Source organism: Engystomops pustulosus, chromosome 7 (assembly GCF_040894005.1).
Source record: "Engystomops pustulosus chromosome 7, aEngPut4.maternal, whole genome shotgun sequence".
NCBI classification, from domain to species: domain Eukaryota; kingdom Metazoa; phylum Chordata; class Amphibia; order Anura; family Leptodactylidae; genus Engystomops; species Engystomops pustulosus.
Window position 1 is genome coordinate 114,097,689 of NC_092417.1, and position 24,082 is coordinate 114,121,770.

The 24,082-nt window shown below is 41.3% G+C and overlaps 1 protein-coding gene and 1 long non-coding RNA gene across 2 annotated transcripts in view; both read right to left on the bottom strand.

Annotated features, from left to right (window-relative positions):
- The window catches only part of LOC140070768 (uncharacterized), a 64,036-nt gene extending 46,942 nt beyond the window's left edge, over window positions 1-17,094 (bottom strand). Inside the window, exons 1-2 of the long non-coding RNA XR_011848981.1 lie at window positions 17,012-17,094; window positions 16,461-16,585 (exon numbers count right to left, since the gene is read on the bottom strand). This is a non-coding gene — a long non-coding RNA (uncharacterized lncRNA). The remainder of the gene's footprint in view (window positions 1-16,460; window positions 16,586-17,011) is intronic.
- Window positions 17,095-21,866: 4,772 nt separating this feature from the next.
- The window catches only part of IRX6 (iroquois homeobox 6), a 37,440-nt gene continuing 35,224 nt past the window's right edge, over window positions 21,867-24,082 (bottom strand). Inside the window, exon 7 of the mRNA XM_072114291.1 lies at window positions 21,867-22,869. Coding sequence (XP_071970392.1) covers window positions 22,851-22,869 — 19 coding nt within the window. The 3' untranslated portion in view covers window positions 21,867-22,850. The remainder of the gene's footprint in view (window positions 22,870-24,082) is intronic.

Consider the following 24,082-nt stretch of genomic DNA (forward strand, 5'->3'; position numbering starts at 1 on the left):
TGCCATTGAGTGGGGTGTTTAGCATTCATATGCCTGCGCATACTGGTGGTAGTTAAGCTAGCACTGCTGATCCTGGTTTGGCACAGGTCATCCGTTGTTTCTTTAAAGAACCTCCAGACTTCTGAAAATCTAGCCCTCGCCACGGGAGCTTGACTACGGGAAACATTTGGCGCTGATGCACCAGCTCTGGCCCTGCCTCTCCGTCTGGCCCCACCACTGCCTCTTCCAACCTGTTCTACTATAGGACTCGCCTCCGTCTCAGAAGCACTGTGTTCACCCGGCCTATCAACCCAGCTTGGGTCTGTCACCTCATCATCCTCCGATCCCTCAGTCTGCTCCCCCCTCGGACTTCCTGCCCTGACAACAACTTCACCACTGTCTGACAACCATGTCTCCTCATCGTCCGACACCTCTTTACACACTTCTTCCACTACGTCAATAATGTCATCATCACCCACAGACTGCGACCGGTGGAAAACCTGGGCATCGGAAAATAGCTCAGCAGCAACTGGACAAGTGGTTTGGGACTGTGGGAAGGGTCCAGAAAACAGTTCCTCAGAGTATGCCGGTTCAAATGCCAAATTTTGCTGGGAGGGGGCAGACTGGGGGGAAGGAGGCTGAGGTGGAGGAGCTGGAGGAGTGCCGATTTCGGTGACATGGGTGGACTGCGTGGAAGACTGACTGGTGGACAAATGGCTAGAAGCATTGTCCGCAATCCACGACATCACCTCTTCGCACTGTTCTGGCCTCAACAGTGCTCTACCACGAGTCCCAGTAACTTGAGACATGATGAACCTAGGGAGTGTAGCTCTGCGGCGTTCCCCTGCTCCCTCATCAGCAGGTGGTGTTTCACCCCGCCCAGGACCACGGCCTCTGACCCCTGCAGTAGTTGGACGCCCACGTCCACGCCCTCGTCCTCTACCCCTAGCCCTCAGGTTAAACATTTTCCAAATTAAAGTGTAAACTTTAAATTTTTTATTTTTTGTGTTTATTTTTTTATTTTAATTTTTTTTTAAACAAAACGATGCTATCCTATTGCTATGGCTAGTTTCTAACCTACACTGACAGCACACAACCGGATTTTGTGCTGTGCCTGATGACTTTGAGTTATAAAAAGAAATAAACGTAAAAAAAAAAAAAATCAGAAGACTCTGCCTAATTCAAATCAAACTCCTAATAAATTGTCCCACTTCGGTGTTTAAGGTGGATATGTGTGTCACTAAGAGCCAAACACAACGGTAGCAAGTCTCCCTGCAAATTACTCACAATATGGTACTAGCTGCACTACTAATGGCAGCAAGCCCAGCCACAGGCAAACCAAAAAAAAGTAAAATAAAACGTTGGCCAACCGCACACGGGGTTTCCCCAATTACATCAGAGCTAGTACTGGCCACCTTGCCATGGAAAAACTTCCTTAAATTCCCGCCATTCATAAGAATTGGAAGATCTTAGAGTTAGATGAGCAGCTTTCTGGGGTCACAAAATCTAAACCTTAGCTTACTTTTACACGCAGTCCCTCTCTTAGAACTGAATTGGTGTCCAGCCACTTTTCTACTCACACGTGGCTGGACAAATGTATCCCCATCGGCAATTTTAAGTATGGTACCTGTAATTTCTGTTGGTTTAACCTACAAGTAAGTACTATTAGGCTGGCAGGCCTATACCATAGGGTTCGATCCTTCATTAATTGTAGGTCCACCTTCGTGGTATACGCTATCTTATGTTCATGTGAGTTTTTCTATGTTGGGAAGACCATTAGAAATTTGTTTGTTAGGTTCCGTGAACATGTTAACTCAATAGGTACTGGAAAAGGTTGCCCTCGCTTGATCAACCATGTCAGAGAAAAACACGGAGGGAACCCCGATGTACTTAGGTTTATGGGCCTTGAGAAGATGGAGGCTGACCCCCGGGGAGCTGATCACCAAAAGAGTTTGCTACAGCGAGAAGGGAGACTTATTCTAAAGTACAACGCGTTGGGCCCAATGGGATTGAATGACAGGAATGACATGAGTGTCTTCCTGTGATACGCTATATTAAAGCAACGACTCAGAGTATCGGTCTGCTTCATATAGTTTATGAGGTTCGGTGCCCCCGCTGTACTTGTATTGCGTTATATGTTCCCCGTGGTTGATGTATGCCTCCTCTTTAGTATCTTTTCTTGAGTCTTAATTCTGCTGTTAATGTTAAAAAATGATTTGCAACCATGCCCCTCATGTTTTGATCTAATATGTCCAATATTATGCTTTGCTGTGGCATTTGCTATATATGTGTCTGATATGAGATATCATTTTAATATAGAACTCTATTATGTATGTGTCCTAGTGCAATACAATTCAGATGCACTTTAGACACAGGTTTTTATGTGTTAAGTTTGCATTGTTTACTGTTGCCAAGACTATGCTAGCCGGGGGTGGATATTTTAACCCAACCCGGAGGTCTCGCGATGTCTGAGGCTTGAGGAAGTGCTTTTGTGCGAAGCGGCCCGTCGCCTAATCGTGGCGTGCATCGCCCCTGTCCTGTGTCCGTCCTAATAAAGTTGTCTACGTTACCAACATCAGTGAGTGCCGTGTCTTCGCTCTTCTTAGTACTAATAATTTTCCATTGTTTTTTCTGGAAAGAAAGTTTCATTCTAAAATAAAGCTACTTTTTGATTGTTTTATTCTGTAAAATTATGATTAAAAACATATTTTATATTATTATGTTTTTTTAATAAAACATTGAAATAATTTTATTTATTTAAGTATTTTAACATGTTCTCGGAGGAGAACTTAAAGTGGTATTCTCACGAAGACAAGTTTCCTAAATGTACTCAGGATAACAAAATAACACATTCTCTAATTCAATGTTATTAACAAGAATACAGCATTTCTCTAGCAGTCCTGTTGGTTGCCCCTGGACCCGACCAAGGATCGTTTGAGTTTAGGGTTTGGAGGACATATTGTTCTCCTGTCTGACACTGCATTGAGCTGCTCTCTGCCTATAGCTCCCACCCTTGCATTTCAAGATGAACTTACACAGACACACAGAGACTTCCTTCCTAAAAACATTGTTAAGCTACAGGCAGATAAGTTCTTTATTCAGGGACGGGGGAGGTAGGCATATAGTAGAGTCAAGGAGTTAAGGAGGGGTCTAGGACAGACTCAACTATTTGTTTTTTTTTAAAATAATTTTCATTATTAAAATATACGGTACAAAAATATTCATAAATACATATATACACTTTTCCACTAGATACCAATACAACTTGGAATGTATCAAATAATACCTTTACTCCCACTACCACCCACCCTCGACAAATAATTTCACAGTTACACTTGTTAAACCTTAATAAGTCGACAACCTTGACAAAAAAAAGGAAGGAAACACAAACAAAAACAGACTAGACAAACAAAACTCTCTCCCTCCCCACTAGCCCATGCCCAGGGTTTTGGTGGAGGGTTGTGGAAACAGTGGAAGGGGTTTAAAATCTAAAACAGGGTTTTTGAAGTTATGGTCTAAATGGCTGGAGCTGTTTTTCTCACCAGAAGAGAAAAGGGTGTACCCAGCTGAATTGGTGTAGGTGGGGCATGGGCAAGTGGGGAGGGAGAGTCAACTATTTTACCTTCCAAAACTTTTGTAGGAATACTTGACACCAAATGATCAAAGATGTATATCAGAATGATTAATTTCTCAATCACCCTTCTTAGCATGTGAATCTTTCCTTCAAAGAGGGGTTCTGGAAGCAGGACAACAGACTATATATCCCTGAATCTGTTTAACTAGAGGTCTTAAAGCCAATCCACGATTCAAAACTTGCAGGGCATCTAGGAGTCATGAAAACTTATGAGCTTCTGCTTTGTTCATTTTGGTGGCCCAATTGTAAAAAGGATTTTAAGAAATATGTTTCATCCTGTTTGACATGTGCACGAAACTAGACTCCACGTTCTCCGCCTCTTGGTCTTTTTGCAAATTCAATCGCAAAAAGGAGGGGTCCAACAGAGGGCTCTTCGCCGCTCCATCAGACTAATGGAGCAGACAGCCACGCATGAATGTTCTGCTTCATTATTCTCGATGGAGCTGACAGAAATTGCTGAGTGCCATGCTCGGCGATCTCAGTCAGCTCCATAAAGATTATGGAGCAGAACAGTCATGCGGGGCCTTCTCCTCAATTATTCTGAGGAAGCGGGAGAGGTCCAAAGGACCCTTCATTTTTGGTATCTGTGGGGGTCTCAGCCTAACTTTAGTAAGTGGGAAAGCCCCTTTACATAAACTTTAAGGTAAATGTACCATCAAAATTAGAGCATGATACATCAGAGACACTTATCCATGGTCTGTCCTTCTAAAATCAACTTTTATAATTATTACAATGAGCCTGAAACCTAGGGTTTCCAGAGCCTCTCAGTGCTGTAGATTCACAGGCTGTGACAGTGAGCGAAACACACCTCCACCAATCCCCTGTTCTCTTTCTCTTCCCTCTGCCTGTGTAATATAGCAGAAGCAGAAAGTGCAGAAGGAGAGGAGAACGGTTCTGCTTATTTTGTAATGTGACCTAATTGTAACAGCCTGTGAAGATACAACACTGAGGGTCTCTGGAAACCCATTAGAATCATTATAAAAATTGATTTTAGGAGAAAAGAGACAATGGATAACAAATATAAGATGATTACCACAGTCACAATGCCTGGAAATATGAGTAAGTGTCCCTGGTTTATCATGATGGATTTTGATGGTAGATTTTCTTTAATGGCATAACTTAAAGCTGATGGGCCCTAGTGCAAAGTCTTTGTCAGGCCCCTGACTATGATCTGGTATTCTGATATGGGTAAAAAAACATTTAATGGGCCCTCTAAGCCTCTTGGGCCCAGTTGCGATCGTACCCTCTGCACCCCCTCATTTACACCTCTGTAAATGGCCCCCAAATTAATTATCAAATGGTGCCTCCACTAAATAGATACAGTGCTTCATAAATTCATTATACTATAGAATATTTTACATATTTATTATTGGTATGTCCCTAGCCTTACATAACCAACTTTAAACTATGATGAAGTAGTAGCTCTCAACTCTTCTGACGTATCTTTTTAATGATTAGACCTCCCTACTTGGTATGAATGAATTGACAACTGGGTGTTACAAGTCCTTGTGTTAATGTTTCTTACGTTCTAAAACTGTCTAAAAAGTCCTGTTACTGTGTAGCGACTCATACATCCATTTTCAGGGGGAATAACAAAAAATGTCATAATGAGACATGTTCTTAAATAATACCTTTAATCCCACTACCACCCACCCTCCACCCTCGACAAATAATTTCACAGTTACACTTGTTAAACCTTAATAAGTCAACAACCTTGACAAAAAAAAAAGGAAGGAAACACAAACAAAAACAGACAAGACAAACAAAACTCTCTCCCTCCCCACTAGCCCATGCCCAGGGTTTTGGTGGAGGGTTGTGGAAACAGTGGAAGGGGTTTAAAATCTAAAACAGGGTTTTTGAAGTTATGGTCTAAATGGCTGGAGCTGTTTTTCTCACCAGAAGAGAAAAGGGTGTACCCAGCTGAATTGGTGTAGGTGGGGCATGGGCAAGTGGGGAGGGAGAGTCAACTATTTTACCTTCCAAAACTTTTGTAGGAATACTTGACACCAAATGATCAAAGATGGATATCAGAATGAATAATTTCTCAATCACCCTTCTTAGCATGTGAATCTTTCCTTCAAAGAGGGGTTCTGGAAGCAGGACAACAGACTATATATCCCTGAATCTGTTTAACTAGAGGTCTTAAAGCCAATTGTTATTTTTTGAAGAATGAGAATTACTCTATCCAAGGTGTTACCACTCATTTTAATACACAGATACTGCAAAACATTGATTTTCATATTCATTAAAACTAATTCCTATACATGGGTTAATAAGGTAATGAATTGTTAACTTTAGTATTTATATTTGTATCCTTCTAAAACATAATTTGTAACCACCGGCCTTTGCCATCTGTGTTTGCCCAAGACAACATTAGTGAAACACAAAGATTACATTCATATTTAATATAGACACATATCTGTTTGTTCCTTGCAGATTATTTTTCAGAAATGATTAAAGCAATGCTTAAACTCCTTGGTGTATTTTTAAGGATAGAAGCATATTAAGGTGACCTGCTGTGCCTCTTTTAAGGATGGCATTTTCCTCCCCTTTATTAAAGGTCAACTGACTTTAGATTATCCCGGCAGCTCAAGTGCGAATGCAATCTGTCATACAGACCAGATATGTATTGCAAATCTAGCAAAATATAATCTTTAGGAATCATATTCTGAATACTATTTTGATTAAAAATAGGAGCTTGGATTGATTCTAAACTAATATGTTAAGAAATGGTTCTAGGAGATTGAATTAACCCCATCAAGTCTGAGTATGTCCAGCAAATTTCCAAAAACTTACAACCAGCACATAATAATGAAAAGCTATTATTTAAACATGAATATATAGCTGTCACAAAGTTAAGTATTGTAATTTTCCATAAAGTATGTGAAAGATTGGCTTGGCTTTGTGGATGAAATATACTTATACCAAATGTGTAGCAATTCATTAGGTATTTCTATTATAAATGATCTCACAGAAATAGATTCCCAATAAATTCTGATTAAATGACATTGGTTAGAAAAGTCTACCTGCCCAAAAATTACAAAAACTTACTAAGATGTTCTTCATCATTCCACCAAACAGATTTCCAAATTACTGATTTATGATTTCATAAAGGAATGTAGGTCATTGGGGCAAGCCCTAATCATCCAGCTGCCAACAAGAGTGCACTGAGATATCTGATGGCACCAGTAAATGGGTCAGTCAAAGGGCACATTGTGAATTTGGAAAGATTTGGTAGTCTTTGTGCTATGCACAATGCCATCTCTTCATGTTCTTGCTATACAACTCAAAATTGTCATTGTCAAAAGTAATTAACAAAACATTAATGGTCCAGAAATTCCTTAGATTTGTAAAATACATGATGCTGAATAATGAAACTACGTCCTTTAATTAGATGTAATGAAGTGTGTATGCTGCCTTCCCATTAACATTTGAACTCTACTCGACCGCCATCCAAAGTTTGTTTTCCCACCACGTAATGAGATGACTTAATCAGTAGTACACAGCTTATCATTTCTCATAGAGGGAGACAGTATAAGGGAAATATAGTGTTTACATAAGAAGACAATAAAATAACCCACCACTGCCTCTAATAGACTGCCCAAGGCTTTGATGTATATACTATATGGGATTTAATTGTCCTACAAAGTATAGGCAATACTGTATGATTAGCTGACCCCCTTATAGAGTTTTCTCTGAACCCAAAAATAACTCGGAACAGGCCATTGTGTTTGCTCTCCTAATGTACAATGGGTACTTAAAGCAATCCTATAGGTAGTCCCTACTCAACTCTTAGCACTGTGTGTAAATAGACTGTGTGTAAAAGTTTGTTCTTTTTACCGAATAGGAAAGAAAGATACTGGGGGTCATTTACTAAGGGCCCGAATCGCGTTTTCCCGACGTGTTACCCGAATATTTCCGATTTGCGCCGATTGTACCTGAATTGCCCCGGGATTGTGTCGGAAATCGGGGGGCGTGGCCGAACGAAAACCCGACGTATTCGGAAAAAACGCCGCATTTAAAAACCGAAAAAGTGTCGCTTGGGGACCGCTTACCTTCACCTGGTCCGAGGTGGTGCATTCCGGCGCGTGGAGATGATTTTCAGCGCAGCAGCGCCACCTGGTGGACGGCGGAGGAACTGCCTTCATGAATCCCGGCCGGACCCGAATCCAGAGCAGAGAACGCGCCGCTGGATCGCGAATGGGCCGGGTAAGTAAATTTGCCCCACTGGGATAAGATGATACCAAATATATCGAAGTAAGGACGACATTGATCCAAATTTATTAAAGTTTTTGTCAGACTTTGCATGTTCTTTTTAGTGCAAACTGCTTGCACGTGTATTTAAGAAGTTTCCAAAACACAAATGTGTCACTTGGCAGGCACATTTGGAAATGGTTAGAAACACAATTTGCAGATTTTGTCACACACATATCTATCTATCTATCTATCTATCTAGATTATACATCACTTTGAAACACTTCTGCACCTATCTGCACTATGAACCACTTGCACTAGAATATACTTGTCTACAACATATGGACCCCTCCTGACAAAAGTCCTTTCTGTATTAACGTGATTTATCTTGTTCCGTAACTTAACCATCTCTAAATTACATGTCATGGTGTTATCATCTGAGCATATTAGACCTTTTTATTCTGAGTCCTCTCAGGCGCAGTGTCACTGGTTGGCAAGTCACATTTAGATTCTAGGTAGCCACTAGGGATTTTTGATAGGGTTCCGCTATTGAGGAGAGGTCTGTCCCTCGCGATCAGTCGGTATTCCCTTCTGACTGCGGGGTGACTTACCCCACACTTGTGTCACACCCACGTCTGTGGGTCTGACTCATTGTGACTCATCTTTTTGCGGTCTCCTATTCTTCTTTTCACTCATATACCTAGCCCATATTTTGTGACTACCTGGTTTTCTTTTTAGGTGTCATATTTGACACCGTCTTAGGCCATAGACACCAGTGTTAACATGTAACTCTACGCTTTTGTTTGGTATATCAGTCTTCCAATCTTTTCTCCCAATTTCAGTCCATTATCTTTAGGTCTTATCTCATCCATTTTTGACCTCATCTAAGATGGTTGCTTTGTTCTGAATTTAACTTGTGCGCATGCGCCATATATGTGTCGCAGCCTGGACACAAGATGGCGCACCCTCATTTACATCTTTTGGTGTGCATGCGCCATTTATTTGTGCGCACGCGCCGTGTATTTTGGCGCACGTGTCTATTGTTTACATGGCTCTTCACGATAACACTGACATGTGCTAGTCGCGTTTTTCTGACGCTAATCGCTTTTGCGACTCTTGGTTGGTCAGGAGGGTATCCTACATCCGTTATCACACAGGTGATTGCATACATTAATTAGTATCTAGACAAGTCTTTGCACTATTTATGTCTTTTGATGTACATACAACTGTTATTATGTAACTTTGATGTGCTTGGATATCTGTATGTATATATTTCTCTAAGTGATTCTTGATATTTCTGCACGAATATGTTAATGACCCACTGATGATGTCACTGGCCTGTGCCTTTATATGCTTGTTTGTAACACCACACATGATGCTTGACAAAGGCTGGGATACAGCTGAAATGTTGCATAGGATGGAATAAACACCCTTTTTTTCACATAAATGGAGTGCTGCCATTTTCTGTTGTCTACATTTGGACTCGATTGGTAAGAGTACAAGGATAGCACCCGCATCTCTACCTCTGCATTTTGGACAGACTGTGCTGCTGTTTTTTTTGTTTTTTTGTATCTATCTATCTATATATAATTTCTATTTACAATGTAATGAATTGTAAATAGAAATACTTAGAGTTTGAGATTAGAATGGTGGGGAACACTTTCCACAAACCAGTTGTCATCTACCACTTCAGTCATTTACTTCAGTCATTACCAGAGAATAAGAAGACATTGCACTAGGGTAGAAAGTACTAAAGTCCAATTTAGAGAAAAACGATACTCCAAGCAAAAATTATTAAAGTCTTAGAATAGGGCAACATTATTAGAAAGAGAAGAATTATTCACATAAAACTTGTAATAGAATTTTCAGGCAAAGAAAAACTTCTAATGAAGTTGAATTTGGTCGAATTTCAGGGAAAATTTGATTAGTCAAGAATCCGAAGTATATGGTGATTCGTGGGAACAAAGTTTTTTTCTTTCTCCTTTATTACAAAAATGGGCGCAAGCACAACGTGTTACATTGGGCAGAGAACTCTGGGAAGGAGAAAGGAACACCCTCGATCAAAGGTGCAGACCTGTAAGCCAATCAGTGACCGGCAGGCTTAAGTGATGTAACACAGCCCTATAAATACAGGCAGACATTTACAATCGCGGCATTTCACACTGCATGTGCTGTCTGTAGCGTCCAGCTGCTTGTACTGTTCTGTAGTGATTTTTGCTCCAAGGGTGTCTGTTTTGGGGGATCTATATTCCCCAAATAGCAGTTCTTTTTTGTTGCTGAAGTGAATAGGAAGAAATCTGTGTAAAATCCACATACTTTCTGTAGTGATTTCTGCTCCCATCCCAGGGTGTCCATTTTGGGGGATCTGTATTCCCCAAATAGCAGTTCTATTTTGTTGCTGAAGTGAATAGGAAGAAATCTGTGTAAAATCCACATACTCTCTGTAGTGATCTCTGGTCTAATCCCAGGGTGTACGTTTTGGGGGATCTGTATACCCCAAATTGCAGTTATTTTCTGTTGCTGAAGTGAATAGGAATATGAAGTGATTTAGTATAAAATCCACATACATTCTATAGCAATGTTTGCTCCAAGGGTGTCTGTTTTGGGACATCTGTATACCCAAAATAGGAGTTCTTTTTTGTTGCTGAAGTGAATAGGAAGAATTCTGTGTAAAATCCACATAGTTTCTGTAGTGTTTTTTGGTCCAATCCCATGGTGTACGTTTTGGGGATCTGTATACCCCAAATTGCAGTTATTTTCTGTTGCTGAAGTGAATAGGAAGAAATCTGTAAAATCCACATACTTTCTGTAGCGATTTTGTCCAAGGGTGTCCATTTTGGGGGATATTTATACCTCAAATTGCAGCTCTTTTTTGTTGCTGAAGTTAATAGCAAGAAATTGGTGTAAAATCCACATAATTGCTGGAGTGATTCTTGTTCCAAGTCCAGGTTGTCGCCAAAGAGTGTAGACCTTTGACATTGAGTATCATTCTAACTTTTATTGCAACACAAGTATCATTCATCTTATAAACTGGGACTCTGACCCGGACAGATAATATAGAGTTTTTGGATAAAAGCTAAGACTATTTGGATGTGGTAGTGACCTACTTATATTTTAAAGTATTCCTTTTGACAGTGAGGGCCCCACAATCACACATGGGAATGATTACGGTACAAATTTTTAGTTCCATAAGTTAATTTTTTAAGTTGCACTTTTATTTCTTCATTTATAGGATTTTAGAAGCAATAAAGATTTCTAAATCACTAGTAAAGTGGTTACAGATTTAACATATCTTAGTTTGCTACAAAACATATACTTGGGGGAAAGGTCTACCAACCACTCCTTTTTGTTCCATATTTTACTACTATTGCACTACACACTTTGTCTGCAAGCTAAATTCCTACTTTTAACTACTCCTAAAGGTACTCATGAAGTATACTACTGTGTAAACTACACTTCTACATCATTTGTAAACAGGTTAAACAATACTGATCCCAGAACAGATCCCTTTCTATATTAAACATTATATAATATTCTCTGAATGCATCATTTACAGGAGAAGCATACTTTATTTTTACATGAATTATATACTGTAAGTGCTAGACAAATATATATAATTGTTAATATTTTACAGTATTTCAAGATTTTTGTTTACTTGCAATAATTCCCACATGACATCATGGCTTTTTATGTAGTAAAATAATTGACTATAAACCATTGCACTGCTGTATGTACAAACCAAATAATCTCAAATAATCTCACCAGGCTTGGTTATTGCTATTAAAGTCCCTTAACTGAATAATAATGTCTGATGAAGGAGCTTTCTAATGCGGCCACACTAAGCTTCTTAGACTTACAACTTCAGTTTGATGTTCAACTAATGTCTCAATTTCTCATGCCTGAGTCAAATCCAATACTCCTTTATGCGCCTGTGACACTGCTTTAGTTTCTGACATAAAATTTTGCCTTTAATTACAATGTATGATGTAATTGCTGTATATCCTGTATTGCAGGACATCTACAGTTCCTCTAGATGATGTAAAGAAGTTGGTCACATATTAGCAGGTGAGAACTGGAAAGTTCTAGAAGTAAGGGACAAAAGTGCTAAGAGGGAATCTGGGACTTACCCCAATTATAAATTAACATCAACAACACCCCATATACCATTTGGGCAATGGGATTATTACATTCAAGCTGATGGTGGTGCAGTTGCAGAGGGATGGCTGGGTCTTGTGGTGCAGCCTTACTCATTGACTTTTCACAGTCTCAGGTGGATATGAGGGCTTCCACAGGAACTGACTACTCTCTGGGACTTCCCTCTAATAACTCTCTCTTCTAGGGGCTCCTATAGAGTTTTTAGGGGGGTTGTGCAATGTCCAGAACCGCTGTGTGATGTACAGAAAATTGATTACAGAAAGATGACAGAAGATAGATATGAAGTAGATAGACAGATCGATAGATAAATAGAGATGGATATATAAAGAGAAAGATAAATATATTGATCGATATATAGCTTGGCAATAAAGAAATAGATAATAGGAGATCTATAGATACATTGTGGGACATCGATCATAGGCTGGCATTAAGTGCGGCACTCTGAGGCTGCGGGCACCACCCACTTCTTGACCAACTGGGGCAGAAGCCGGGAACTGATACTAAATCACAGCTTGTTGATCTGTTTTCAAAATACATACATAGACAAAAATATATATACATAGGAGATTATAGGAGAAAGATAGATAAGTATGATGATAGATTAAAGGGGTTGTCCGAGTTAAAAAAAAAGAAAATATATGTGGCCGGGAGCGGGTTGCCTAAAACAATAAAGCTGTATTTACCTTCTGGTGCCCTCCGGTATCCAGCGCTGCTGTCGCTCCGGTCCGGGCGCCATGTAAACAAACATGGCCGCCGGAGCAGCGCTGCATTCAGCTTCCGGCCGGCCGTGGCCGGGTACGCCTATCCGTCCCTATACTTAAAATACATATGCGATTGGGATGAGCCCTGCACCTGGGAGCCCTAACACCAGCCCTGGTGACAGGATCCCCAGCATACCAGCATTTGTAGTGTTAGATCCCTGCACATATGGTGAAGGGGAGATCAAAGTGTTAGCAGCAGCAGGCCAGAAATCAAACGTGGAGACAGGGATCTTGAACAAAAACTCAGTCCTTAATGCCAGACAATCCAACAAAACTGCAGGTAACAGGCTGTAAGGGCTGGGTAGTAGGAGCCAAGAGCTCAGCTGTGTCAGCAATGTTGATGCAGTCTTTATGGAATTTGGCATGCAGAGTTGCTGGTCTGGGAGAGGGGTATCCCTGAAGGGAGACAGCAGCAAACTGGCTGACTATATATTTTGTAGGGGTTCAAGTCACTGGTGGGAGCCAATACAGTTCACAGAGACGCCGAGTCCAACTTTTAGTTCCAAACACTGGTTTGACTTCCAGTCTTTATTGTCAGTTGTGTTCACAAGTCCAACTTGTACAGGCTCATAACTGACAGAAATAAAATACAAAACAAAAAGACCTGCCCGTCTAGGCGCTAGCTAATACAATAGCTTTTTCCCTCTCTAGCTAGGGATACAAAACAAACGCATTGGCAGTCTTTACCTCCAGGCTTGTTGCACTCACAGCATCGCCTCTAGCTCTGGTCAGAGAGACAGCTCTCATGGTGCAGCTCGGGTTTCTAAAGCCCTGGACCAGGTGCAGGCTAACGAGCTCCATTAACACTTAAGAGCAAGGCATTTCCTTCTATTATGGCATAATTTTTTTCAGCAGATGTTAGTTTTCTGCTGAGGTACATTATAGGGTTGGAATATAAATACCATTGATGACCTTTACAGCCACTGCCTTACTATATATATATATATATATATATATATATATATATATATATATATACACTCACCGGCCACTTTATTAGGTACACCTGTCCAACTGCTCGTTAACACTTAATTTCTAATCAGCCAATCACATGGCGGCAACTCAGTGCATTTAGGCATGTAGACATGGTCAAGACAATCTCCTGCAGTTCCAACCGAGCATCAGTATGGGGAAGAAAGGTGATTTGAGTGCCTTTGAACATGGCATGGTTGTTGGTGCCAGAAGGGCTGAGTATTTCAGAAACTGCTGATCTACTGGGATTTTCACGCACAACCATCTCTAGGGTTTACAAAGAATGGTCCAAAAAAGAAAAAACATCCAGTGAGCGGCAGTTCTGTGGGCAGAAATGCCTTGTTGATGCCAGAGGTCAGCGGAGAATGGGCAGACTGGTTAGAGCTGATAGAAAGGCAACAGTGACTCAAATCGCCACCCGTTACAACCAAGGTAGGCAGAAGAGCATCTCTGAACGCACAGTACGTCGAACTTTGAGGCAGATGGGCTACAGCAGCAGAAGACCACACCGGGTGCCACTCCTTTTAGCTAAGAACAGGAAACTGAGGCTACAATTTGCACAAGCTCATCGAAATTGGACAGTAGAAGATTGGAAAAACGTTGCCTGGTCTGATGAGTCTCGATTTCTGCTGCAACATTCGGATGGTAGGGTCAGAATTTGGCGTCAACAACACGAAAGCATGGATCCATCCTGCCTTGTATCAACGGTTCAGGCTGGTGGTGTCATGATGTGGGGAATATTTTCTTGGCACTCTTTGGGCCCCTTGGTACTAATTTAGCATGATTGCAACGCCACAACCTACCTGAGTATTGTTGCTGACCATGTCCATCCCTTTATGACCACAATGTACCCAACATCTGATGGCTACTTTCAGCAGGATAATGCGCCATGTCATAGAGCTGGAATCATCTCAGACTGGTTTCTTGAACATGACAATGAGTTCACTGTACTCAAATGGCCTCTACAGTCACCAGATCTCAATCCAATAGAGCATCTTTGGGATGTGGTGGAACTGTGTGATGCCATCATGTCAATATGGACCAAAATCTCCAAATATATATTATATTATATTATAGATCTCTTCCAGATCTAAGGATTTCCAAGGAATCCAAAAAAATTACTGGCCACAAATTGCAAAAAGATTAACAGATTGAAACATTTCATGCAAACAATACATACATTAACCTCACTGTTCACAGGTATAGGATCTGGTCACTGTGAATAAGGAGGATTTCCAGTGGAAATCGGTAAAATTCATAGTTGTGCTGATATTTTTTGTGGTCAGCAGTACGGACCTGTAGTTTCCCTGGGACCAACCCCTGATGATGATGAGGTGCAGATGGAAGTCAATAGGGAGACAAGGCGGGAGGAGGTGTAGCAATACCTCCTTTACTGATAACTTTAAAGGCACCTGCACAGTCCAATTGCATAAAGTTCTTAATACTGGTGACTTTGAGTGAGTTACTTTGTGTGTGGAAAAATAGATGGCTTTCTGAGACCTCAGTTTATCACTATGAGTGGGATACTGGTGGGCACTGTGATCCTGGCTTTCCTAAAGATGTTTAAGTCTTTTTCCTCCCTGTAAACTAGGGAGCTTTATGCTTAAAGAGTAACTGTATAGGTTTTTTGTTTTCCACAAATCAGTAGCTCATGGGATGTAAAACAACTTTGCCTACTATCTTCATTACCTATATGCAGTAGCTCCTTGCTATAGCCCTCAGATTACCTTAGTGCTGCAATGGCTGCCTCATCTCCATGTGCTGATACTCCCTGGAATCCCCCAGAGAAACAAAGTGCAAACAAACTCCGGATTCATCGGAGGGGAATGGTTGCTGCTCTCAGAGGAGGAGGTTATGTTACAGTGAATACAGCAGGGCTGGAAGTCTACAGAACAGTGAATGCAGATGTCTCTTGCACAGAATAATCATAGTATCATAGTTTATACGGTTGAAAAAAGACACTTGTCCATCAAGTTCAACCAAGGAAGGGAATGGATTGGATGAGGAAGGGATTTAAGGGAAACAATTCTATATAACATAACCATCAATGTTATTTAGGTGTAAAAAGGCATCTAGACCCTTCTTGAAGCTCTAATGAGGTACAAGATCTCCCTGTTCCCTATCAGTCCCTCCATCCGAGTCAGTAATTCTACAGAAGTTTATCTGTCTGTATCTGCTCTTCTTGCTGATCACTTCCTTCACCTTGTCATCAGCAGTGTCATCACTATAGCTGTATAGTTACATTTTATGTATGTAGGCTGAGTGAAAAGCTACTACTTATGGTTCCTAAAATAATCCAAAGTCCTTGTACACCTTTCTCTTTGAATCCCAGAAAGATATGGTGCAGATGACTAAGTTTACTTTGCTACAAAATATACTCAGGTCCACCTGCTTTGGGTTTCTAGATTGAGGTACAGTTGAGGTACTTTTCATTTCTGTGGAAAGTACACCTGATAAATTCTCACACTCTCATTTTCAGCTCTCCTCCTTGGTCTCTTCTCCTCTTGTGCGCAGCAGACAGACTTGTCTCGCCAAAACCGGTTTTAACCAAACTACCAACTGAACAACCACTCCTCCCCCCCTGTGTAACAATTAAACTCATTCTCTGCCTGCCAGCCACTCTGGCACAGAGAAGCATATAAAAAAAAACACTTTTGAATATGTTCCATCCGCAGGAATTTTGCTCTGGTACACTACAATTGTGCACAATCATATACACCCTCTTTACTGTAGTTAGGTCCAAGCAAACTGCTAGTAGCTTTTACCTGAGAGTGTGCTGCTTTCCACAAGTCCACTGCTCAAGGGGTCCTCTCGATCACTTCTACCAACTGTAACTTATTGCTGCAGAATTTGTCCTGGTGTCTTCTGTACCTTATTCCACACTGTGCCCCTAAAAATAAAAGTCACTTAAATATAACGTCTCCTAGTTAGCCATTATATCCTATTTCCTGATAACTTTATTTTCAGCACAAGCACTGTTACAAAAGTCCAGGTCTAGCTCCAGATTGAAGTGTTGCAGGCGTTATTGATTCATTATACTTTCATCTTCCTCTGGTTATTCCTCCATGTGAGTATTTGTATCAAGGATGGAATGAAGCCGGCCCCCAGGTTAGAGTTGCTCACGCAAAATTACATAAATAATTAGGGACATCAACCCACATATAAGGAACACCTCACTGAAGGCAAATATTTCATAAGGGTACAGAAACTCATTTCCATAATTTAAAGGGTAACTGTCGTTCTGAGCAAAAAAAAACCAAACAAAACATAATCCTGCTCCAGGTGTCCCTGGGAATCATTCCTCAAAGTATTTTACCTCTCAGTGTAAATCTTTTTGTCCGTAGCAACCATGTTTTTCACCTCTGCAAAAACCTACAGTCAGCAAGGTGGAGAGGAACTCTGAATTTGTCTCTATGTCTGACTGTCTATCCTGAACCATAGCACAGCACATGGTGCAGATTGGAGAAGAGCATATTATCACTGCTGTCTCCCTACCTCCTCTGGTCGAGGGAAAGTGTGTAGGTGTTTTATAACTACGGTAGTCAGGGCTTCTGGCTGCACTTTACTGAGTGCTGGGAGCAGCATGAGGAGAATCAACAGCAGTGCAGGGAGAGAGGGGGTGGGGCTAACATGTAAATGTACAATGTATCTTCAGCACGGTGAGTACAGAGAGAGTGCAGCAACAGCCATCTGGGGGATCACTGACAGAGGCTGATAGCAAGGGAAATTTTGCTGTAGAAGGGCAAGGAGCAAGATTCAGGTAATTAATCCAATTGCAGGATGTCTATAAATTGCATGCCTTCCAACATATCAAAAGTATGGTTACTTTTTTTTTTACTTTTTCTATCGCATATGATTTTGAGGCCACTCATATAGCCCTTATGTTCCTGCAAAAACCGCTTGGAAACTCCAGAGAGATTCCTGCCTTCTAGGTTGTCCATGTCATTGATGTGCTCCAGGTTTCAGTAGGTCCCTTGGCAACAGAGCCTCAGTGGGTATCTTTGCAGTGAACTCACATGGAGGCATTAAAAATTCAGGACACTCTCCTGTTCCTTAAAATATTCCATAGTTTATCATACCAAACAGCCCCCTCATGATTATTTATGTACAGCCCCCTCATGATTATTTATGTACAGCCCCCTCATGGTTATTTGTACCCCCCCCCCCATGGACATGTTAGTGCTTGTCAGAGTTTGCAACACATTTATTATAGTGACTCAACAGAATTGTGTTGTCTGCTGTGTATTACAGGTGCAATTAAAAATGGCGCACACTTCTCAAGCAGGGTACACCATATTAATGAAGACTGTGCACCAGTATTCAATTATCTGCCACACCCTGCACATTTGTGAGGCCTCAATTTTGATATATCTGGCCCAATATGACAAACTGGGTGGTATGTTCAGAAGAAGAAAGCAAGTTCAGCAAAAAATAAAAACTTCAGCTCACCATGCCCACAGCACAAGCACCCCTAATTAATTTATCTACAGCACAAGCGCTCTTTAATTTATATGTTGCAGAGCAATACCCACACCTCATTAATTAATATGTATCACATCACCACATCCTTAGTTAAAGTAGCATGCTTGAAATAGACTTCTATGTCAAACCATATTTTTCACTACAACCAAAGGAGTGCTGCGGATTTTATCTTCTAGAGAAATCGGTATGGATCCTGGCAACTATGATTGACAGCTGCAGGCACCCTGATACAATATACAAGCCCACTTGTATCCATGACTTACTGTTCATAGACTTACTGTATACATATGATGAGGGGAAGAAAAAGTATAATAGACTATGGTTTTGCATTTTGATTCCTGTTGTTTAACCCCTTAACGCCACAGCCCTTTTTCGTTTTGCTTTTTCACTCTCCACCTTCAAAAATCTATAACTTTTTTATGTTTCCATGTACAGAGCTGTGCGATGGCATATTTTCTGCGTAACAAATTACACTTAAAAATTGTGGTATTTAATATTCCATGCCGTGTACTGGGAAGCGGGAAAAAATTCCAAATGCAGTGAAATTGGTAAAAAAACGCATTTGTGCCGTATTCTTGTGGGCTTCGATTTCACGGACATCACGGTATGCCCCAAATGACATGTTTACTTTATTCTTTGGGTCAGTACGATTACAGGGATAAAAAATTTGCATAGGTTTTATAATGTTTTGATATATTTAAAAAAATTAAAACCTCCTGTACAAATTTTTTTGGGGATTTTGCCATCTTTGGCGCTAACAACTTTTTTATACTTTGGTGTAGAGAGCTGTGGGTGGTGTCGTTGATTTTGATGACGTTTATAATGTTATAATTTTTAGGACTGTGCAACCTTTTTTTTAAAATGGCAAAAAAGTGCCATTTTTTACTTTGGGCGCGATTTTCCATTACAGGGTTAAACGCAGTGAAAAAACGTTATCGTATTTTGATAGATCTGGCATTTTCAGATGCGGCAATACCCAATATGTTTATGATTTTTACCGTTTATTTATATCAGTTCTAGGGAAAGGGTTGTGATTTGAGTTTTTAGGTATTTTTATTATATTTTTTTATTTTTATTTTTACTATTTTTCAGACTCCCTAGGGTACTTTAACCCTAAGTTGTCTGTACGATCCTATAATATACTGCAATACTACAGTATGGAAGCATATGGGGATTTTACTCCTCATACATTACAATGTGCTGATAGCACATTGTAATGCATGGATTAAGCCGACTGTAGCCTCGGGCATTCGGAAGACCCGAGGCTACCATGATGACGGATCCCCGCTCCCTGATGACATCACGGGGAGCGGCGATCCTCAGAAAGATGCCGGCACCCATGCGATCAGCGGGAAAACACCCGCGATCGGTGCTGGCAATATGCAGCAAAGACTTACCGGCTATGGAGAAGGCTCAACCCCTGAGCCCTCTCCATGCACCCGTACCTGGCATGTGACGTAATACTACGTCACATGTCGGTAAGGGGTAGGTCCAATGATATCCTAGGGAAGACAGATGTGACTGTAAAGGGGGAGATTCTAATAATAGAAAATAATAGAGGCCAGACTATGTGGGGGGAGATGAGGGGAAATGATATGAGGATGAAAAAAAGAGAGGGACCATACAATGAGGTTAAAGATAAGATGGGCCAGACTATGCCACAGTAAGCAGGGATGAGAGCGGCCACAATATGAGGGGAAGATGAGAGGGAACAGAATATAAGGGGAGATGAGTGGTCAAAAATATGAAAGCGAGGGGTAACAATATAAGGGGGCGGAAGGGCCTTTATATAATAGGGAGATATGGCACTACAATATGAGGGGAGATGAGGAGACACAATATGAAGGTGGGATGAAAGACCACAATATGAGGGTAGATAAATGGTCCAAAATATGAGGGGGGGGGTGAGAGGGACCACAATCTGAGGGGGAGATGATAGGACCACAATATGAAGGGGAAATGAGAGGCCCCAAGATGTGGAGGAGATTATAGGCCAAAACATGTGGGAGGATGAAGGGTCCAAAGTATGAAAGGGAGATGTAAGGGGACACAGTATGAGGGGCAGATGAGGGCCCACAATATAAGAGGAGATGAGGGGTTCAAAATATGAAAGGGATATTAGAGGCCACTATATGAGGCAGAGATAAGAGGGACCAAATATGAGGGGGGTGGGGTGGTGGGACCACAATATGAGTGGAGATAAGAGGTCCAAAATATGAAAAGGAGTAGAGAGGAAACAAAATGAAAGGGAGCTGAGGGGGAACAATATGAGGGGAGATGAGGGGGCCAAAATATAAGGGGAGATGAGCGGCAACAATATGGGGGGGGGGGATAAGAGGAACCAAATATGAGGGGGTGATGATGGAACCACAATATGAAGGGAGATGAGGTGCCCAAAATATGATAGGTAGTTACGAGGCCATAATATAAAATGGAGATGAGGGGTAACTATATGAGGGGGATAAGGGGTCACTAGATAAGGGGAGATGAGAGAGACCACAATATGGGAGGAGATGCTGGGACCACAATTTGAGGGGGTGTTGATGGGACCAAAATATGAGGGGAAGATGAGAGGCCAGAACATGTGGGAAGATGAGGGGTCCAAAGTATGAGAGGGAGATGAGAGGGGACAAAATATGAGGGGAGATGAGGGCCCACAATATGAGAAGAGATGAGGGATTCAAAACATGAAAGGGAGATGAGGGGGTCACAATTTAAGGGGGGATGAAAGGGACCACAATATGGGGGGGAATGATGGGACCACAATTTAAGAGGGAGGTGATGGGACCACAATATGAGGGGGAGATGAGAGGGACTAAATATGAGGGGAATATGATGGGAACACAATTGAGGGGGAGATGAGAGGAGCCACAATATTAAGGGGGATGAGAACGGCCACAATAAGAGGGGAAGATGAGGCCACAATAAGAGGGATAAGATGAGAGACCGCATAATAAGATGAGACCACAATATGGGGTGCGATGAGGGGGCCCACAATACAAAAGGGATATGATGGGCCACAATATGAGGGAAGATGAGAGGAGGCATAATAAGATGGGAGATGGAAAGGAGCCACAATATGAGAGGAGATAAGAGGCCACAATATAAGGAGAGATGAGGGGCCACAATATGAGACTGAGATGAGAGGCCAGTGTAAGGGGGAGGTGAGGGGCCACAATATGCAAGGGAGATGAGGGGTCACAATGCGAAAAGAAAATGAGGGGCACAATATGAGGGACAGTTGAAAGGAGGCCACAATAAGAGGGATGAGATAAGAGGGCATGCAATATGAGTGGGGCCACAATATGAGGGGGGGGGGGGAGTGGAGGGTTCACAATATGAGGTGGAGCTGAGAAACACCATTTGAGGAGTCCAAAATATGAGGGGCACATGGGGAGGCACAGGTTGCTCTTAATAGGTCCTGATATGTGGGGCATGGCCAGGAATTGCCCCTATGTCCCCACTTCTGCCTCCGCCATGTTAAGTGGGCATGAATGGACATGAAGCCGTGTATCCAGTGGTTGAGTAGGCTGGTGGTTCTTTCCTCTGCAGTTGCTATATCCAGGTGCAGACTATAACAAAAACAGGTGTATGACTCAAAATACTGAATGAAATATCCTCTTTACTGTAAAATAATAAATATAGAATAAACTGTCAGAGGTGGATTAATATTTATTGTATTACTCTATTACTGTAAAACATATCCACAAACATTTGTGGGGTATTTATGAAAACAGTGCAAAATTAAAAGCAAATTTGTTCAAATTCTGAAACAAACCCAAATGCATGAATTGATGAGAAGCAAAAAGTGGATGATAACCAAATAAATATATAAATAAATTAAACACAAACTCAAACATATCTAGTACAAATAAGCAGGGCATATGCTCATCAAAAATGTAATTCCCAAGTAATATCAGTGCACAAATTAAATAATTCATAATAAAAAGTGTTTTTACAGTATCTGTATTATTTTAGAATGTATAATATAGGCAGAACCTAGTACAATATACCAAAGGACCAAAAAGAAGCATTGCATTGTATAATATGCATGTAAATTTTCATTGTAACAATTATAGCTGGAGCCCCTTTTACAAATCGTAAGTTACCTAGGGATACTGTCTAGGTCAAAGTCTATTGACATAAAGAAGGAACTTGATTTACTAGACTTTGCATTGGAGTATTCTTAAGTGCAGTGGTGGTCAACAAGCGGTTTCACTTCACTCCAACGAAGTGGCACACCAGACCATCCAGGGCCAGGACAGGCACACTTTTTCTATTCTACATGGTCTATTTGTGTAGAATATTTATGACCATATACTGTATACTGATAATTCATATGCAGAAATTAAGATATCACCGTTTACCTAGGATATCTATTAATGGTAGGAGAAAGCATTTGCAGTATATGAAATTGTCTTCTCATGGGTGTCCTAGATCTGGAACAAATATGGCTCGTGCCCGAAAGTTCAGCATCACTGGTATAAAACTAGACAACAATGTTTTAGGGTTCATATAAACCAATGTAAGCATAAACTACTACAGTGAAAAGTACAGTGCAGTGATCTTGAATGGATAGTCTGATGAATCGTACAAAAATATTTTGACATGCGTTGAACCTTTTCAGGCACAAGACAAGAGTTTCTCAGTTTGACACAAGTTTCCTTCTTTCTTTAGTTCTGATGAATGAATCTAAAAACAAAACAAAACGCCCAGTTAAATTCCAGTTTTACAGTTGTCTATTTTAACCTACTTTAAAGGGAACCTGTCATCAGCAATTGGCATATTAAGCCTCGACCAGTATATTGTGAAGCTTTCTGGGGAAGAGATTGCTTGACTTCAGTGTTAAATTCACCAGCTCTTTGACTTTATACAACCAGTTTACATCTCACTTCAAAGTTGATCATGAAAGAAACATGATCTGGAAGGTGTTCAGGTGCTTGCCTACATACTGGTGTCAGTTTATTAGGCCAGTTACTGCTGACAGGTTCCCTTTAACCTTAAAGTTCTTTAATAGAGATGAGCGAACACTAAAATGCTCGGGTACTCGTTATTCGAGACGAACTTTTCCCGATGCTCGAGTGCTCGTCTCGAATAACGAACCCCATTGAAGTCAATGGGAGACTCGAGCATTTTTCAAGGGGACCAAGGCTCTGCACAGGGAAGCTTGGCCAAACACCTGGGAACCTCAGAAAAGGATGGAAACACCACGGAAATGGACAGGAAACAGCAGGGGCAGCATGCATGGATGCCTCTGAGGCTGCCTAATCGCACCATTATGCCAAAATTATGGGCAACAGCATGGCCATGACAGAGTGACAGAATGAAGCTAGATAGCATCTAAAACATCCAATAATTGACCCTGACACTATAGGGGACGGCATGCAGAGGCAGCGGCAGCAGCGGCAGGCTAGAGAGTGGCATGGCGACATACCCTAAATGGACTCAGGCTTCAAACCAATGGGTGGCAGAGAGGAACCAAAGGAGGTGAGCAAGAAGCGCTCAAATAATATCGCTACATGATAAAAGTTTGCCAGTATATTTTGTGGATTACACAGCAGGGTGGCGACAAAGTTAACATGGAAGCCATGAAAACAACCCCAAATTCTGCCTGACACAGCTCGTTTGATAAGGGGACCATGTATGCTTACAGTTCATGCCAGTCGCTGCACTTGCTGCCAGTCTCCTTTCGAATAGTTTAAAATAATAATAACCCTCATCCATAAAGCTCTGTATAATGCTGCACCCCCCTACCTCTCCTCTCTTATCTCAGTCTATCGCCCAACCCGTGCTCTTAGATCCGCCAGTGATCTTAGATTAACCTCTACCCTAGTGCGGACCTCCCACTCGCGTCTCCAAGACTTCTCTAGAGCTGCACCAATTCTATGGAATGCTCTGCCCCGGA